This window comes from Ambystoma mexicanum, chromosome 2p (assembly GCF_040938575.1).
Source record: "Ambystoma mexicanum isolate Mex_15411 chromosome 2p, UKY_AmexF1_1, whole genome shotgun sequence".
NCBI classification, from domain to species: Eukaryota; Metazoa; Chordata; class Amphibia; order Caudata; family Ambystomatidae; genus Ambystoma; species Ambystoma mexicanum.
The window spans coordinates 1,220,494,956-1,220,514,914 of record NC_090923.1 but is presented as its reverse complement, the minus strand read 5'-3'; the positions used below and the strand labels follow the sequence as shown (position 1 = coordinate 1,220,514,914).

General features: G+C 46.8%; 1 protein-coding gene across 2 annotated transcripts in view; it reads left to right on the top strand.

Annotated features, from left to right (window-relative positions):
* GRIPAP1 (GRIP1 associated protein 1) overlaps window positions 1-19,959 on the top strand; it is a 1,613,923-nt gene that overhangs the window by 1,021,678 nt on the left and 572,286 nt on the right. For both annotated transcript variants that reach the window (XM_069645489.1, XM_069645490.1), the window contains one exon: window positions 4,213-4,340. In XM_069645489.1, the coding sequence (XP_069501590.1) occupies window positions 4,213-4,340 (128 nt within the window). The remainder of the gene's footprint in view (window positions 1-4,212; window positions 4,341-19,959) is intronic.

Sequence of the window (19,959 nt, the reverse complement as noted above, 5' to 3'; positions counted from 1 at the left end):
TTCCTTTGAGACTCTCATATCGTGGTCAGGCCACCGGATTGGAGCAACCCGGGAGTTCAAGGCCTGTGCCTTTAAGGCCGAATCCACCAGGACCAGGTCTATACGCGAAAAGGAATCCTGCACTGCTGAGTTAAAGGTATACAGCCTATCACCCTCCAGTGAGGGCGAGAGAGAGTCCCGCAAGCCCAACAAATCATTTATCTGTTTAAAGCTTTCCGAGTCACCCACATTGACCCTGGTTACCGGTTACTCTCCTATACTCTTAGAGTCCCTTATTGGGTCTAACACCATATTAAAGTCTCCCCTGATCACAAGTTGCCCTTCTGCAAATTCCATTATTTTGTTCCTGACCGTCTCCCAAAATTAACTTTGTCCCACATTTGGAGCATACACATACCTCCCATTCCGATCAGCTATTACTGATTCTACCATGAAGCCCAGTCGGGATGAAAACAATATTGCAACCCCATGCTCCTTCCCCCTCCTCCCGGGACTGTAATCTAGGTTCCCAAGCCTTCTGGCAATGTGTTTCCTGAAGACCCATCCAATCCAGTCGAGCCCTCTTGAACTCACAAAGTACCAATGATCATTTGCTCGTCGAGTTGAGGCCCCGTACATTGAGGGAGCCAATGATCATTTCACCCAGGCCAGACATCGCCCCTTTTCCGAGGCTTCACATTACCACCCCCACCTCACAGACAGTTCCATGGTGGAGCCCCTGCTATCTTGGCCCCTACGTGTACCAACCTATGAGATCAAACACCCCCTGAACGTTACCAACAACCACCCCCCTTAACTCTCCAGTCACACCCTCCCCGCCCCCCACAGCATCCAATCCCGCCCAACTCCAACACCTCAAATGGGATTAAATCACCAGAGGTCCTCCTAAACCAAGGACCAGCTTAACTAAGCTCTTTTTCTCGAGCCCCCATATGTTTGCCCCACCGTTACCCTGCACAGCATAAACAAACCCAACTGACTGCCCCCTTGTCGCACATACTATAACTCTTATCCAGCTGACCGGTCAAGATATTACAGTTCAGGTTGGGCCACCCTGGTGGGCCCTGGGGCTGGGGGGGGTCAAGTCCCTCACTATCAGCGCCCCCAAGTTGCACTTGCCTCATGTCAGGGCCCTCTGGGGTCAAGATTTCCACCTGTTCCGGCCCCCCGCATCCTTGGTGCAAGGTCTGTCTCCTTTCTTCCTTGTTTTCCGGGAGGTACTTCTGCTGGGTGGGGGGCACTAGGGCCCCCCTGGGCCTAAGACCTAGTCTCGGTGGGCTGCTGTGGCCAGGGCCGTCTTCCTTGAGCTTTGCGCCGCAGGATTACTTTAGCTTTCCCGCTAGCGTGCGCAGATGGGCTATCTCAGGCTCCCGGTGTCTGTTGCACTCCGTTGTTCGAGTAGAATGTGCCCCAAAGTTTCCGGCCGCCCGGTCTGCAGTTGCACCTTCCAGGGGGGAGGCGGTGCAAAACGAGGGCTCGTCCACTTTATGGCCTTGGGGTCGGAGGTGCACGATGAGGCTGCGATCATTCGCACGCCCCATGGTGGCCTCCAAGAAGGTATTTTCTGATGGCTTTTGTGTAGTGGGTACGTTCATTGGCAGTAGAATACACAGAACAGTCTAGTCCTTTTGTCTGGTGCCCCGCAGTAGGACTGACACATCTGAAGATTAGCAGTGCTGCTGCTGGCACATTTCTCTGCTTTCTTCCTTTCTTTTTGTTTGAAGCTGTGCTTGCGTTTGTGAAATAGAAATGTTCTGGGATCGGTTTAGAGTATTGTGTCCCTTTTCCCTTCCCCCGAGTGCTGGTATTACGAGGAGGCATTTTCAGAAAGGAACATGAATATTTGATGGGCCTGATGAATCAAGAGTGGGGGCAGTGGTTGCCAGTCAAGGTAGGAAAACAGCTGAGCTAGCTTCTTGCATGGCTGCCAGGGCCTAGTGTCCCAGTTTATAAACCCTGCTCAATCCCTTTGCCTCTAAGGGCAGATCTATAATTCATTTTTATTTAGTGTATTTAAACTGCTAAAGTGGTGCTCCTTCCTGCCCCCTCCTTTGGCAGCTGCCCTGTCCTGGTAACAACTGGTGACAATGCGGTCCTAGAAAAAAGAGACACTTGCAACTTTCCAAAATCTGTCCTCCTATTTCAACACTTACTTTCCTGTTCTTGTAGGTAACTTATATTAAGTCAAAATATATACCGGTGGATGGATCGGTTGGACTAAATATTGGACAAATTAGCGGATGGCTGGACATACAGACATTCATCCGTACACATGTGTGTCTTCATATATAAAGAAGTTTTTTAATTGCCATACATTATATGCTGCAATGACCTGTCATCATTGACTTTTTTGTATATCAAAAATCAAGCTTTGAAAAGCAGAGGCACATACTCATATAGCAGCCATTGTCTAAGTTACACACTTTCACTGTTGTGAAAACTTCCTCTGTGGAGGCAAATGTTCACTCTTTGAACAAAATAGCTCATATTTAGGACCCACTTTCTTTTCCAAAGCTTTAGTGATATTGCAGCTGTGTAATGATGATTTTCCCACCTTACTTTCCTATCCCCTGCTCCCATTTACCAGTAGCCAGTTAGCTAATGTCAACAAGCCAAGCTATATGTAGAGCTAACTGTCTTTTGAAAAATATTTGACCACCAGGGGGCACAGTATGAGTCCTTGAACGTTCTGCCCAGCTCTGTTGCACCTCCTACACTGTGGACATGACATCAGGGCCAGTATATATGGAGATTCTGCACCCCATGACCTCATTTCCTTTTTCTGCACACACTGTACGCTTCTGGAAGATGACACTATATTTGTTTTAGCTTGCCTCGTCATGCTTAACCCTTTGAAAACCTCGGGCTTCAAGCTCTGTTCCTACTGCAGAATGCAACTATATGTATGGACCCCGGCGAAGGTTTGTTTATACTGCCTTGAGGAGTATCACAGCATGGATAATTGTGGTTCCGGTACAGTCGGCAAAGACGCCTCCTCGGACCTCAACTACATGCCTGCTGGCTCGGTTCTGGCTCCACCAACAATCATCGCTCTGCCTGTGTGCCGTATAGCTCTGCTTTCAGGCTGAAGCCTCGGTATCGGCTCCTTCTTTTCCAGCTCCACTGACGCTGAGGCCTCAATGGAATATACTCCTTTTTGAAGGGGGCAATTCCTTAGAAAGATGACTCTTTTTTTTTTTTTGGATGAGGATGCTTTTCCTTCTGGTCTGCAACCACATTACTCTGCTGATGCTGTGGATTTCTCTGAGGAGTTCTAGGAGGAAGGAGAGGATCTCTGGACTTGGCCCAAGGAGGAGTCAATTACTTCCTACTGCATGCAAACTTTGGTATTATTCTTTTTGGTTTAAAAAAATGAATCCTCTTTTATTAAATGCCTTTTTTTTTAAACCTTGAAAGAAGAATGTTTGGGATGTGAATTTATTGGATGTAGGTATTTTTTACATTTTGGTCACTAATGTTTTGTATGTATAAGTGTTCTATTTTGAGCCTAAAATATGTACATTTGCTTAAAATAATGCTTTTTTTAATTACTATTAGGATTTTGTATGTGGGTTTGTAAACATGATATATTTTCTGTAAGTAATACATTGTTAGGAATGTATTTTGTTTTTTATAGTATATTGTACCGCAATTTCCAACAGATCTGGGTTTTCCTCATTAGTAGAAATAAGGAGGTACACATTGGTGCATCAACCAGGGATCCCAATGAGCCGATCAAAACTTGGAGTTGGTGGGCACTCTTTTGTTAATTAGCTTAGGGCAAGATAGCCAGGAAAGCCTGAATCAAGGTAGCTTGCCAAAGAGCAGCATTCACCCTTGAGCAAGAGGGTGTGAGACTTAGTTTGGGTTCTCTTTAAAGATTCTAAAGTTTTGTAGTCTGTTTTATCACACTTCTTGAGTGCAGTCGTTTGTTGCGTCTCATTCAGCCCTTCATGACAGGAAGGAATAACATTGCAACCGAAAGAACATTGCTAAAAATAAGGTGGCTGTTCTTCCAGACCACAACCTGTTTTCAGGACTATCTGCGAATCCAAAAAGCTTCATAAATACTCAACGTTGCATGCATGTACCAAATACACCCATCAGCATACGAGTCAACATTTATTGAAGGATTCTTTATCAGATTGATTTGCTAGTTTGAATGAAGGGTGTTGCACAGCCACCAATCCTTGTATTCCTCTCATCTCCCAGGATTAGAAGACTTAGTCCTGGCTGAGATCAGCTCTCCGAGTCGCGCACAGACAGGTGATAGCAGCAGCATCTCCTCCTTCAGCTATCGGGAAATGATGAAGGAAAGCCCGGCACCGAGCAGTAACAAGGTAAGCTGCCACAAATTCTGGGACTGGTTGGGAGTGGGGGGTAGGAAGAGAGAGCAATACCTCTGCATTGGTATCCTGCTAGCACTGCGTTGAAGCAGTGGCTCCTTACCTAACCTATGTTATTCACCGTTAGTTACTTACAGTGGGCAGTAAACTTAATGTGCGCCACAGAAAAGTGTTTGTGCTGGTCTATGAAGTATTTTATGGAGATGTGATACTGCTGGCAGACCACATATCATGAATGCCTTGTACAAGTCAACTGAATTTGTGGCAAGGATCTACACAGGTGAGAGGAGTCTGTTGTCATGAGCACTCTGTCCAGACACTGGTCCCTGTGGTCTTACATGCCAGTGCAGTATCGGATAACTCCATTCCAAGGTGGTGCTGCCATTTGCCACAGTTTTGAAGGGCATTTCCAGCTCCAAGATGGCACTGCGCTGTGAGCGTCAGATGCTGCACAGTTACCACAGCTGATATCAGATCGCTTCAGACGTGGCTCGTAACATCTCAACACTAAGGTTTGCCCTAGCTCAGCGCTCCTTGTGATTGCTTCTTTTTGTGCTTCCTGGATACTCTTGTTTCGTTTGCCCTTCAGCTCCTGTTCTTTCCTTGTTTGTTCTTCCCTTTCTCTCTCTGGTCCGTTTTGGCTTCTTACCGGTGGCTTCCTGCTTCCTTCATCCTATTTCCTGGTTGCTTCTCCTTTCCTGTGCCTTACTTGCCTCTTTGAAGTTTGTTCCCTGGATTTGAACTCCTTGTGGCCACCTGCTGCTGAACATCTGTGCCTTCCTATTATTTAGATCCGTTTTTGTTTCCTCTGTGAGGGTTTTTCCTGATTGGCAGCTGGTCCCTCTCTGGTGTCTCAGCCATAAGGCAGGGTGGCGTCCAGTGATAGTCGCCATTATCTTAATGACTCCCTCTCCACTCATGGAAAACGCTGCAACACAGACAGCAAGGCACAGGTGAGAATTCAATTCTTAAGTCAGTCTCCCGACAATTCCGTTTGTCATTCTGAGTCAATACCTGACATCTTTACCATTTATTTCTAGTGGATTCCTTATTTCCAGAGATTCTTCATCTTAAAATGTCCTCTCAGCTTAATTCTGGATTGGGAAGAGAGCACAATATGGCTCCACTCCTATTGGATCCCTTCCTCCCAATGATTCCTCTGCTTTGGTTTTCTATCCGGCGCAGCTCTGATTCAGAATTTGTTTTTCAACCAGGGGGTACAGAGCACGATGCCTCTATGAGCCCTGTGTTACACCGGGGCAAGTATATATGGAGGTGCTTAGCCCCTTGGCTTGAATCCTTTTTTCTGCATCATTAGTATACTTCAGGAACGCCATTCTTTTCTATTTATTACTGCATCATGCCCCACTCTGGTAAGTCCTCATGCTTTAAGCCCTGCACGCACTGCCAGGAGACAGATATCAGTATCCGACCCCCACATGATTTGTCTATACTGCCTGCGTTGGGAACAAGATCTGCAGGATTGTGAATTGTTCCAGTCCATGTACCTAAGGCCTTATAGGAGCATACTGCTATTATTTGCCCCTTTTGGCCACAGGAAGGACAAGACTCCTTCGAAGTCTCAAAGTGTGGAGCGGGGCAGAGAAGATTGGTTGCTAGCCTGGAAAGAGAAGAGGTTCCGGTCCCCTAGCAGTTCTTGAAAACACCATTATTCTTGGTCTTGGAAGAAGGAGCTACCAATTCTGGTACTCTTCAAATGATTCGGTGTAACAAGTACTGTTTCGCACTCAATCTACCATCCTGGAAGAATGGGAGAGCTTACGGCTTAAGATGTTAGACATCTTTGCCAAGGCTGCGGCACTGACAGCTTTGCGCTTGTCACCAGTAAACTCGACGGGACCCACCACGCTTGGACGAGACCGAGACCGTGACTGAATGGCTAAGGGCTCGACCCCAGCCCACAAGGACTCTGATCCGATCTTTAAGGTGTCAAGCCCCTAGCTCCCCTCATCAGCGCGGTTGTTGTCAGTGCCACAGATCTTCTGGACTCTGCCCTGCTCCTTTGAGCAGGTTTATGTCAAAGATGACTACATTCTCTGACAAGCAAGGTGATCCCATCCCTTTTAGTTTGGAACCACATGACTCCAGAGTAGTGCAGGATTTCCTGATGGAGTTCTAAACTGAAGGAGAGGATCTGTTGTAGCTGGCCTTTATCTTGCAGCAGGCCAACATGCTCAATATCTCCCCAAAGTAGGACATCCTTCCGGCGCTGACTTTGGGAAAGCCTTCCTTCCATGGATAAATAAAAGGGAAGATTGTGGAAACACAGGGTTTATCAGCGCCCACCAGAACAAAACTCTGTTTGAGCTACTGAATATTCTGGATGAGGGCCTCCTAAGGGAAACCTGCAATAAAAAGCGAAGAAGGACTCATCTTAGAGAGAGAGAAAAACAAAGCCCAAGAGTTTCAAATCAGTCAAGTCGTGACTATAACAGGAGACTGAGAGATCCTCTGTCGGAAGGACGGCAGAAGGTGCTATCTGCCAGATGCCTCGAGTAAGACCGAGAACGACGAGCAGAGGGGAAGAAAACCTCAGGAAGGAGAAGCAGGCAAGAGCCGTGATGTGACCCTGGAGGGGTGGACTGATTAGTCTGATAACTACGCCATGAACTGCTGGGCAGACGCAGGTGAACGGCCCTGGAAGTCCCGAGGAGGCCGAGCAGGAAGCATTCTCCCTGCCAGTCCTGAAGAACGGTGTGGTGGCGAGGGCCGTGAGATGCAGACTGCAGACCCGAGCAGCCGATGCGCTGATGCTGCCACAAGGACCCCCGATTCCAGGAAGAACTGGAGAGCTACCCAATCCCAGCGGCAGGCACTGGGAAGTTCGGGAGGCCTGGTAGGGACGCGGGGCAGGTGGCAAAGTGGTCCTGCATCAGGGGAACACTTCCTCGGCACACCAGAGAGTGAAATACACAGGGTTGAGGGACACACATCAAGGAGTGAGGCATCTTCCTCATACTAGTACTTGGCAACAGTGTGAGTCAAGAGAGCTGAAATGAAGAGCGAGAGAAACAAGGGCCTGGGACCCAAACCAGGAAGTGAGGCATCCTTCTCAGGGTCATACTTGGCAGGAGAAATGAACCAAGTGGACCCAACCAAACAGAGAGAGAAACCAGGGTCAGGGGACCCTCCTAACATTTGAGAACTGTTTATTTGAAGCTACATGAGACATGGACCAGGGGAATGGAGACATTCCTCCTGGTTGTGTGGAACTGTCAAGATACTAGGGGGAGGTGTGGCATTCTCCAAGTAACCAAAGATGTATGAACTCAAGATACCAGGAGAAGGGAGTCCTTCTCCTGGTAACCAAGATCAGGGGAAGTGAGTAATCCCCCCTGGTTGTGTTGAACTGTTAGAAAACAGGCAGGGTGTCTGCCAAGGAGAACTGTTTTGAACTTTTGAGGTTTGTGCAAAATACATTTGTAATGTGATGCTTGCAGTCTGCATATCATGAATAACTGTTTTACTGCGTTATTTTCAAATAGGAGGCAAAACATTTAATGTGGTATTGAGGAGAATGTGCGTGTTTTGTAATGCTTGCAAAGGTTTGTTATCCAAAGCCACAGCAAATTCTTTTCAGCTTAGCTCTGCAGCAGCCCCTGGCTCCCATTGCTTTGGGTAGGTGGGTTTGTCCCTTCTCTTCCCTTCCTATACTCACCACAGCAGGGGACAGGTGCCCTCGGGTAAGCAGCAACTACACCATCCCACCCATCAAAGTTAGGTTTTGAAGCCCAGAGAGGGGGTAATGCCGACACAGGGGTACCCAATGCACCATCAGATAAAAAACCCTGTGAAGAGGACTTTATAAAGTGCACCCAAGTGGGTGAAATGAGGGAGAATGTCCCTCTGCTTCATGGAATGGATTAGTAGCACATCCGATGCCAAGATTATAGTCTCCCTTTTATTCAAATCCCTCTGTTCCCTCCACCTGTCTGCCTCTGGACCCTCTACTATTGGAGAAGGTTTGTTTGCTTCTTGGGAAGGGTGTCATAGAACCAGTGCCCTCTCTGAATGAGGAAGTGATTGGTTTCGAAAAAAGGACCAGGGCCTGCAACCCGTAAAGGATCTGAGGCTCATGAGCTTCTACGTGTGCAATAACAAGTTCAAGATGGTCAATCTAGCTCAGATCCTTCAGACCCTCAATCTACAGGACTGACTGCTGTCCCTGGACCTTCAGGATGCCTCCTTCCAAATGCATACAGATCTCAAGCACAGTAAGTGCCTGAGATTTGTGATGGGGTCTTCCCACTGTTAGTTCAAGGTCTTGCCATTCAGCCATTTTTCGGCACCCAGAGTATTCAACAGACTGCTGGCAGTGGTTGCTGCTTGCCTTTTGGTGGGAAAGCAATCATGTCTTCCATTATCTGGAGGAATTGCTCTTCGAGCTTTCTCCCCTGACCAAGTGTTGGAGTCTCTGTGCTGCACTTGCAGTCTGTTGCACAGTTTGACATTCTCTCTGAACTTGAAGTAGTGCCGGGTTTCACTGTCCCAGTCCTTCCACTTTAACTCTGCTGACCTGGACATCGCCTGGTGTTCAGATGGATTTTCAGAATCCTCACTATGGGTAGATTTTCTTTTTCCAAAATTTATTTATAAATGCATCGATAGTTACCATTTGACAATAAGTGTTCCCACAAACAGCGTACTTAATATAGGCATACAAAGTAAAATTACATCGCATCCAGCACCCGAAAAGCCCAAAACATAATTGTGTAAGGCACATAAGCGGTATAAAATTGAACAAAGGAAGGACAACTCAAAAAGGCATTCATATATCTCCTTACATATTGTCATTGGTTTCTGATACAACCTCCTCTTCCCAGATATCTGTAGGCTTGAGAGCAAACTGGATTAGATCAATATAAGTATTTTCAAGTTTGTTGGTGAAAGTAAGCTATCCAATTTATCACAAACAAACGGTACAAGAAGAAAAAATTACAAAAGATTGGGGAGCGCTGACTCAATTGATGGTCCACAGGAGGAGTGAAGCCCATTACAAGAAATGTAGGTCCTGAAGAAGATGACCATAATAACTGTGGTTATCGAAACCGGTCGACCAACATGCCTACGAGTACCCTCATGAGCACAGTGATGTTCAATTTATGAAATCTGAACACGATACAAACTACTTCTTTCACCAGATAGGCTTCGGCCACTAGGTTATTCCTCTGCTTGAGGGATTGATGTTTTAATAGTTCAGAACCAGTTCTCTGTCTCTTACGACAGGGGCCACTGCCATATTGGTGATTAAAACGTATACAGAAATTCCAGACAGTAAAAGAGTCCCCTATTATAGACGGAGGAGACAAGATCTAATGTACACTGTCTCAATATAGCACCCATATACTTGTCTCTGGACTTTTTAACTTTGAGGTATATGTGTATATGTGATGAGTAGGGAGTGTCTCCTTGCTATGCCTTTTAGATAGGCGGTGCACCACCGAGTACCTAAGGCGAGATTTTCCGAATAGGGTCAGGGTGTTCTTCTGAGTAGGGTCAGTTTGCATGTGTGTTTTTTGCCTGTTAGAGGAGAGCATCAGCGCGCCCCAATCTTTTGTAATTTTGTCTCCTAGTACCGTTTGTTCGTGATAAAAGTTTCTGCTTTAACAGTAGGAATGTAATGTGAAACTATTCGCTTTCTAGTCGTGCCCTAGGTGTTTTTGTAAGCTATCTAAGCCAACATGCTCGAGTGGGAGCATATCTAGATTTCCAGGCTAAAAGGAGATGTTTTTTTGCAATCAAACAGGCTAAAGAACTTGCGCCTAGTTTTGGAAGCCTTGCCATTGTTGCCTTGAAGGTATTTCTCAGGGGCAGGATTGGGTGGAATTTCAGTCATTTCTAGTAAAATATTTGCTACATCAATCCAAAACCTCCCCACCACTGGACAGGCCCAGAGCATATCAATGAAGTCTGCAGGGTTCCCAGAACATTTAGGACACTGAACATCGGAGCAGAATTTAGAAACCATAGTAGGTGTATAGTGTAATCTATTGAGGACCTTAAACTGAATGAGGCGGTGTCTAGCATTTAGGGACACCTCTTTAGTGAGAAGGCCACTTTTCCTTCAGGCGCCGTCTGCCAGTTCTCTTCCTATATCAGCTTCCCAGAGTGTTTCAAGGCATACATTCGTTTTTGAAGATTGATTAGCAGAATTTGCTAATTCAGATTCTATTGATTAACAAACAAACGTTTTTGATTAGCATTTTTTACGGATATTTTTAACGTCACCAGAAGTAATTTTTACTCGAGACATAAAATGAGCAACAATACAGCATTTTTGGGTACCGCTGAAGTAAGACATTAGTGAGATGAGTGTCTGTAAAATGCAAAGGTTAGCTGCATGAACAGATATCGAAATTAAGATTTGATACGCAGGAGGTAATAGCAGCTCCTGGATATCCAGCATTAACCAGTGTCCATGAGCGACCACTGGGGAACCAGGAGATAGTAGATGGTGTTCCGCCAATCCAAACTTCCCCATAAGATGCAAATCAATCACTGTCTATTTATGACCGCTTCTGCTTCAGATATTGTATAGATGTGTCCTAATCCTCATTTATAAATTGTCACAAACACACAATTCACAAAGGTGTGCTTGTTCGGTATCAGTTGGACTGGGGAACCAAAAGTAGCTCCTGGCAGCAGTTGGTCTCAACCTAACCGGCTCTTCTTGCCCACAAGCAGCAGCTAAATAGCTACCAGCTCCCCTCAATTTTTAGCTCTGATAAATGAACGCAAATAAATAGATATGACAAAAAGGCTCTGAAAACAGTGCAAGGCTCTGTGCAGCTGGGTGCAGTTGGTGTTGCACAGGAAAGTGTTCATATATTGTATACTTGACCCATCATTTACTGCATAAAGCAAAGTTCAGAAGTTTCATAAATCAAAAAGTTCACAATGTTAAAGGAAAGTCATAGCCTGATACTAAGTACATAGTATGGTTTTGCGGCAGGCAGAGTAATTGTCAAATTCAGGTGTACAAGATGGCCCTTGCCTGTCATTGATCTGAACTGTTTTCAATATAATGTTCCATACCACATTTGGGGGCGGGCAAGGCTGCTAGCAGCCCTCAAGCCCAAACCTGGCAGACCCAAGTGCAGCATACCACCCCTACACACCCATTGAAGCAGTATTTATCGAAATTGGCACTCAGAGCCGCCATTTTTGCTGCTATCTGCTGATACCTTTTTCTTTTTAAGGAAACCAGGCTTTGCACAATTCTTACTTCCTTAAAAGGAATTAAACCTATGACGGCGATTGGAAATAACCTTTTCCAGGACCTGAGGGTTGGGCAGGAGGTTCACAGTGAGTGGGCGGGGAGGCATTTAGGTGTGGCATTACAGTGGGCACTGCCTCCATGGACAGGGTCAAGGCTGGGCAGAGGCTCAGCTGGTTGGTATGAAATGAGGGCAGCTACTTGCAGATTCCACTTGTGTTTCTGGACTCCAGATTGGCAAGCTCTCTTCCGCAGGTGGTAATATATAATGCAATCATAATTGTAGAGCAAAGCAAGTGCTGCAGGCTAGCTACAGTGTATGGTATGGCAGCAGATCTCTAAAATGTATAGACTGGTTGGAACCACTGAGCACTACTTTGAGTAAACATTTAGTTACCTTTGTGTGTTCATTAAGTAAGAGGAAAGGAAGTAAGGGACTAAGCAGAGTGGATGGCATAGTAGACCTAGGCATAGTATAGAGCACTGGGCCAACTTGGTAACATATTGTAGTTTGCAGCCATCTCACTTTCAGGGTAGCTAGAATAAAGCAACTGGGTGAAAAGATAGGATGACGAGTTTGGGTTCAGCTCATGGGTTGAGCACCCATTGCACAGGTGTATGTAACCAGCAGGTCACAAAACTAGGTTTGCCATCAGATACAATTATCAGAAGCAATTGGCCATGTGATCATGTACATTTTCAAAAAAATTGGATGCACTTCCTTGATCTATAAGAGAAGTACCTACCTTTTCTCTCTTCCGTACTAAGGTCAGGGCCTGGCTCACTGAGCAAGACCTCATCCCACCCTTACCATAATATACGCATGCATACTCACCCTCTGAATGTCTCCCTATTGTCATTGCTGTGTCCTACTTGTTGGTAAAATGCATACTACTTGTTCTTAGAATAGTAACTTACATACTGGTATGTATACATTTGATTCTGTAACTCACCTAGCCCTGCCTATAACTTGTATCACCATTTTTCTGTACAGCATTGATTTATTGTGAAATATGTAAGTTTATAGCACCCAGCTGCCCCAGGGCTTGGTTGCGCTTTACAAATAAATAAATAAATACAAATACAAAAATATTCACTCGTCAGTATGATGCACCTTTGCCAACAAAATGAAATATAGTTGTCACTTTGAGATTTACATACACTAACCTAAATTTTACTGAAAAACGTGCAAACAATGCAGTGTTTTACAGTAGCAATGCTGTAATTATGCGTTATGTAATTTCATTTGTTTAGGAATGGAATGACAGCACTGCCTTTACAAAAAATAATTAAAATAAAATATTGGTCTTTGCCAAACAGGATATAGTTAGCTTAATAAAAGTGTCATCCCAATTACTACTGGTTTGCAATTATTTGAAAAAGAAAGCACCTTTTCCGGCTAGCACTGCCACACTGGTTTTTGGCACTTTTCGTAGTGAAGGAGTATTACTGCTGCACTCTCTCTCTGTTAACCCGTTTGAACTTGAAGTAAACAGAGAAAATAGGCTGGAGTGGCAAGAGAGCAATGAAGGCTTAGTTGTGCTTTCACCAATCGGGGTAATATAAATAGCTAGCTTTGCTACTCAAGTGTCAGTTTAATTAGCAAACCTCCAGAACATTGTTTATTTTATGCCTTTTGTTTTAACACAGGCTTTTGGTGGGAGGAGGAGACTCTGGGGCGGGGGGTTAGGTTTGCTGTATTTTAGAGTAAACTGGTAACACCAATTTGCGGTGTACCGTATTTTGGACAATGAAATAAAGTATGGTGTGGGTCTCCAGCTCGATCGGGAATGAGGGTCACTGCCGTCGAAAGGCTACCTCTATGCAAACATATTGTAAAGAAAGCAACAGATTATTACCTATTATACGCGCAAAATCAGTCCATGTGACTAATCCCCCCTGAGAGAACATCCACCTATCCTAACCCTGGGGATTGATTCTGATAGGCCAACCTGTTATTGTGAACAGGAAAGACACTGAAGTCTAGCGAAACCCCTACCTAGACTTTGTACCCTAGTAGCAGTGCTGTAAGGTTTAGACTCGGGAGGGGCGTGAGAGTGGTCTGAGGTTACAATGAGACCTACACAGAGCATTCAAATAATTCCAGTTAGATTGAGATGTATAAAAATATACAATACACACTATCCATATGAAAACCTCAGGTAAGTATTATTATTATTAAACTCATCTAAAATACTATCAACAATGCCTGACGCTGTGGGCGTATCAACAGGGTTTTCCGTTATGTTGTCCACCCCACTCGAACCCTGAGAGTCTTCAAGTTCCCCTTCCTCCTCACCTGATGATTATGAGAAGTCCAACTTCTTTCCGCGGGATCGGCGAGTAAAAGTCCTCCTCTTCTTGTGTAGCTAGGGTCGGCCTCGGGAGGAAGCCACCGCGATCCTTTGGGAATGGATCAGCGGTGACTCCCCCCCGCGACAGACAAGCGAGGCAAGGGGAAAAGCCTTACGGCACAAAAACCCCTTCGGAGTGTAGATATCCGATGCAGCGGAACGAGAGGATAATCCAAGACCAGCTGGATAAGGGATACCGGAAAACCCGGAAAGGGCTCCACGAGATGAGTTGAGAGAACGGAAACTGAATGGAATCAAAAGGGGGGGGGAGCCAGAGAGAGAGAACTCAAAAGAGGCAAGGCAGGAGAAGAGAAGGGAGGCGAGCAATCCAAGCCCCCAAGTGAAATAACGGGGCGCAGGCAAGAGAGGGAAGAGAAGACAACTGAATGAGAGAGGTACGCAAGGGAAAACAGGACAGGAGCGGAACACCGCCAAGCGAGAGAACTGATGAGCGCTAGCAACGTAGAGGAATCAGAAGTTGCAACGCGCCGATCCGCCGAGCGTAAACAGGGAAATGCACTCGGCGGCAGCCATGATGGAAAGGACTAGACCGCTAACAGAGCTTGGGAGCACAACGTGGTGGCACAGTCGGACGGCCGCCATATTTCCACCTCTTCCATAAACGCCAGGAACCTGCGGTTGTGACAGTATGCCCCCCTCGAAGTCGGGTTCCCCCCGGCTTGCTGGGATGTAATCTGTGAAACTGACGTAGCAAACGGGAAGCATGCACATGGGTCCGAGGTTCCCAGGTATCCTCAGATGAAGGATAGCCTTTCCAATGAATAAGATATTCAAGGCGACCTCTGTGGTAACGAGAATCCCGGATGTGGGAGACCTCGTATTCCTCAGAGGTGGGAGCAGGCAAAGTGTGGAGTTTGGGCGTATTCTGTTTTCTGTTCCCTGATATGAAGGGACGTAATTGAGAGGTATGAAAGGTCGGATGAATGCGACTAAGATTCTTAGGCAGTCTGAGGCGATAAGCTACCGGATTGATTCTGGATAGGACTTCGAAGGGACCAATGAATCCGGGAGATAGCTTAGAAGGATGTATCCAGCGGGGCAAAAACTTGGTGGATAGCATGACCTTGGAACCTCTGTTCCAATCTGGTACAGGTCTCCGGTGTTTATCAGCTTGTAGTTTGTTACGGGTGTTGGCCTTTAGAAGACTTTGGTTGGCGATGTTATGGGCTTCCTTCAATTTAGACAGAGAGGTTTCTAAGGATGGTATGGGAGTCTCAGTCCAGAAGGTGGGTACTATAGATTTAGGATGGTACCCATATGTACAAAAGAAAGGGCTGATCCCAAGTGCGCTGTGTACAGAATTGTTATAAGCGAACTCAGCTGTTGGTAAGAGGGAAACCCAGTTATCCTGTTGTTGGTTAATGAAACACCTCAAATACTGCTCGAGGGTCCCGTTTAGCCTTTCTGTCTGCCTGTTAGTCTGTGGGTGGAACCCAGAAGACAGAGCCCTTTCGATACCCAGCAGTTTGCACAAAGCAGTCCAGAATTTTGAGGTGTATTGGCTCCCACGGTCAGACACGATCTTTTTGGGGAGACCATGCAACCTGAAGATATCTTTCATGAAGACTTCCGCCATAAGGGAGGCCGAAGGTATCCTGGGTAAGGGGGAAAAATGAGCCAACTTCGAGAAGGAGTCCACAGTTACCATGATACAGGTACAGCCCTGGGAAACCGGTAGATCTACGATGAAATCTGTAGAAATGCGCTTCCAGGAGCCTGAGGGAATCAAGTCTTGTTGAAGCAGGCCAAGAGGACTTCGAGTGGAATGTTTATTTTGCATACAGGTCAGACAGGTCTGGATGTAAGCCTGAGTATCGGCTCGCATACAGGGCCAGTAAAAGGATCTCTGCAGTAATTCCAAAGTCCCTCGTAAGCCTCTATGCCCTGCCTCCTTCGAGTCGTGACACCACTGGAGAGCTTGTATTCTGAGGTCCTGTGAAGGAAGGATGAGCCTCCCTCGAGTGAAGTACAGACCGTCCCTCCGATCCACCGGAGTCCTCCCCACTTGCAGGAGCGTTTCTTCTGGGGAAAGAGATCTTTCCCTCACTTCTTCCAAGAAAGACGATACAGCGGAAATGATCTTGATATGAGGAAACATGAGCACTTTCTCGTATCCCAGAGAGGTCTCATCTCTGCGAGATAAGGTGTCAGCAACCTGGTTTTGGGTACCAGGTATGTATGTGATGAGAAAATGGAACTGTGCAAAGAAATGCGCCCATCGGGCTTGTCTGGTGTTATAACACTCTTGTTGATGTAGGATCTGTAGGTTCTTGTGATCAGTACGTATCAGGAACGGGTGTAAGCTTCCTTGGAGAAGATGCCTCCATTCTAGACAAGCCAGTTTCATAGCTAAGAGCTCCTTTTCTATGACGGAGTAGTTCAGCTGACTAGGGTTCAGAGTCTTGGAGAAATAGGCGATGGGATGTTCTTTGCCCTGATTTGATTGTAGGAGAACGGCGCCAACCGCACCCGCGGAGGCGTCGGTCTCAATAATAAAGGGTAGCAGTTGGTCCGGCTGTCTCAGAATAGGGGCAGAACAGAACCTTCTTTTCAGGCAGATGAAACTCTCCTCGGCTTCCCTGGACCAGCGAAAAGGCATGGAGGCTTTCTTTAGTAAGGAGGTGATAGGCAGAGTGAGTCTGGAAAATTCGGGAATAAACTTCCGGTAAAAGTTGGCCAGTCCCAAAAATCTTTGAATCTCCTTGACCGACGAAGGGGAGGGCCAGCCTAGAATAGCTTCGACCTTCTTGGGATCCATGGTGATCCCCTCGCTGGACAAAATAAACCCCAGATAGGAGACGGAGGATTTGGCGAAAGCACACTTTTCCGGCTTGACCAATAAATGGTGTCGCTGCAGCCTGTGTAATACTTCCTTCACATGACGAGTATGCTCTTCGGGCTGACGGGAGTAAACCAAAATATCGTCTAAGTAGACAACGGTGTTTTGGCCCAAGAGATCAGAAAATATACGGTCCATAAACCGTTGAAAGATTGAGGGAGCATTGACCAGTCCGAAGGGCATAACCTGATATTCGAACAGCCCACAGGGAGTGCGGAAAGCCGTCTTCCATTCGTCCCCGGTCCTGATGCGGAGCAGATGGTAAGCATTACGTAGGTCGAGTTTGGAAAAAACTACTGAGCCTTCGACGGTCTCCAGGATCTCCGAGATGATGGGCAAAGAGTACCGGTCCTTGATGGTAAGTTGGTTAAGGCCTCGGTAATCGATACAAGGTCTTAGATCCTTGGAGTCCCTCTTGGGAATGAAGAATAGAGATGCTCCTGCTGGTGATCTGGAAGGTCGGATAAGTCCGTTGGCTAAGTTGTCATCTAAGTAGCGTCTAAGGACTTCCTTTTCCGACAAGGAAAGGGGATACATCCTACAAAACGGAACCAGAGCCTGAGGGACTAAGTCTATCCTACAGTCCTCAGGCCGATGAGGAGGAAGTTCCATGGGTTGTTGGTCTTTGAACACTGTGGCATACTCCTGAAGACTGCTTGGGATACAATGGATCGTGCTCCTCTCAGGGGCACACCCCGTCTTGACGCTTTCGAACAAGGGTCCTGGAAGACACTTCTCCTGGCAGTAAGCAGAATGAAAACTTAGAAGATTTGCCGACCAATCTATGGTAGGGTTGTGTCGTCGGAGCCAACCAATCCCCAAAATGACTGGGAAATGAGCTGCACAAATGATATCAAAGCTCAGTATTTCAGTATGTTGTTGAATGGATACCCGTACCTCCTCGGTGGTGTGGGTAATGAGGCCGGAGCACAGAGGGGTACCATCTACTCCCTCTACCTTCTGGTCTTCCTTCTTGGCTATTCTGCGAATGCCTACCTTGTCAGCCCATAGGGTGTCCAGGAAGTTCCCGGCTGCTCCACAATCCAGCAGAGCCAGGGTCTCCATTTCCTTTCCTCTGAACTGAAGCTGGACGGATACCACCATGAGACGTTGGTCTTCCGAGGGTTGGGCAGAAGTAACTGAAAGAGTGACGTAGGAACTGGGAAAAGCCCCTCGGTAGTCCGTCCTGCCAACTACCGAGGGCGTTCGTTTCCCGGACGTCTGGGGGGTACATCTGGGCAGTCTCTCAAGAGGTGTGTGGAGGAGCCACAGTATAGACAAAGGCTGCCCTCCCTTCTCCTCTTCTTCTCTTCCGCTGTCAAGGGCGCTCTGGTTGCTCCTATTTGCATAGGTTCTTCCCGGGTGGATGGACGAGCGGCAGGTGAGGAGGTTGATGGGTGAGTCTCGGGGTAAGAGCTGGAGTTACGGTTCTTTCTCTTTTCATTCCTCCGTTCAGTCAACCGAAAATCTATCCGTACAACAGCATTTATCAGATCTGAGAAAGAATCGGAGCGAGGGATCCTAGCGAGCTCGTCCTTCAGCTCTTCGCGCAAACCCCTCCTGAAGATGGTGTATTGAGCCTCTTCTTGCCAGCCAGCTTCTGCCGCCAGTCTTTTGAAGGATGATATGTAAGTAAGTAGGTCAGAACTACCCTGACGAACATCCAACAGGTCTTCACTAGCCAGGTGAGCGCTTTCAGTGCGAAGAAATGTCTGCTTGAGAAGATCCTTGAATGCTACAAAGTTCTGTAACACTGGGTCGGACTGGGACACCAATGGGGTAGCCCACGCTAGGGCATTACCAGTCAGGTGTGTGATCATAAACCCCACTTTAGCATGATCGGAGGAAAAGGTGTTCTGTCTGAAAGCGAAATGGATATTACAAGCTTCCAAGAATTCTTTGACTTTTTTCTCTGATCCGTCGAATTTGCCTGAAACCAGAGGCAAAGGAGGTAAATCTGTGACTTGCTGTTCTCTGGTGGTAACTCTCTGTTGGAGAGCGGTATTTGCCATCTTAAGGGCTTGAACTTCCAGGTTTAAGTTTTGTACCGCCGCGACCAATTCTTGAAGTTGCTGGGGAGATGCCATGTCAGTATTTTGGCATTGCAAGCTATCAACAATGCCTGACGCTGTGGGCGTATCAACAGGGTTTTCCGTTATGTTGTCCACCCCACTCGAACCCTGAGAGTCTTCAAGTTCCCCTTCCTCCTCACCTGATGATTATGAGAAGTCCAACTTCTTTCCGCGGGATCGGCGAGTAAAAGTCCTCCTCTTCTTGTGTAGATAGGGTCGGCCTCGGGAGGAAGCCACCGCGATCCTTTGGGAATGGATCAGCGGTGACTCCCCCCCGCGACAGACAAGCGAGGCAAGGGGAAAAGCCTTACGGCACAAAAACCCCTTCGGAGTGTAGATATCCGATGCAGCGGAACGAGAGGATAATCCAAGACCAGCTGGATAAGGGATACCGGAAAACCCGGAAAGGGCTCCGCGAGATGAGTTGAGAGAACGGAAACTGAATGGAATCAAAAGGGGGGGGGGAGCCAGAGAGAGAGAACTCAAAAGAGGCAAGGCAGGAGAAGAGAAGGGAGGTGAGCAATCCAAGCCCCCAAGTGAAATAACGGGGCGCAGGCAAGAGAGGGAAGAGAAGACAACTGAATGAGAGAGGTACGCAGGGGAAAACAGGACAGGAGCGGAACACCGCCAAGCGAGAGAACTGATGAGCGCTAGCAACGTAGAGGAATCAGAAGTTGCAACGCGCCGATCCGCCGAGCGTAAACAGGGAAATACACTCGGCGGCGGCCATGATGGAAAGGACTAGACCGCTAACAGAGCTTGGGAGCACAACGTGGTGGCACAGTCGGACGGCCGCCATGTTTCCACCTCTTCCATAAACGCCAGGAACCTGCGGTTGTGACAAATACACATATACATTTACTGTTGGAGGGCCCTTTATAGAACCCCCACACTTTAACTTTGAGACAGCACAGCAATAGCTAACCTAACTATGAGCAATCATTTCAATAACTGTGTGCGATAAAGCAAGTAAAGAGTTAGAAAAAGAGTAGATTCAAAACTAGTAAACACAGATAAGTCATCAAGAAGAAAATATAGTGAAACACTTATAAACAATCTCAAAATTAGATCCCTCACCTTTACCAAGCTC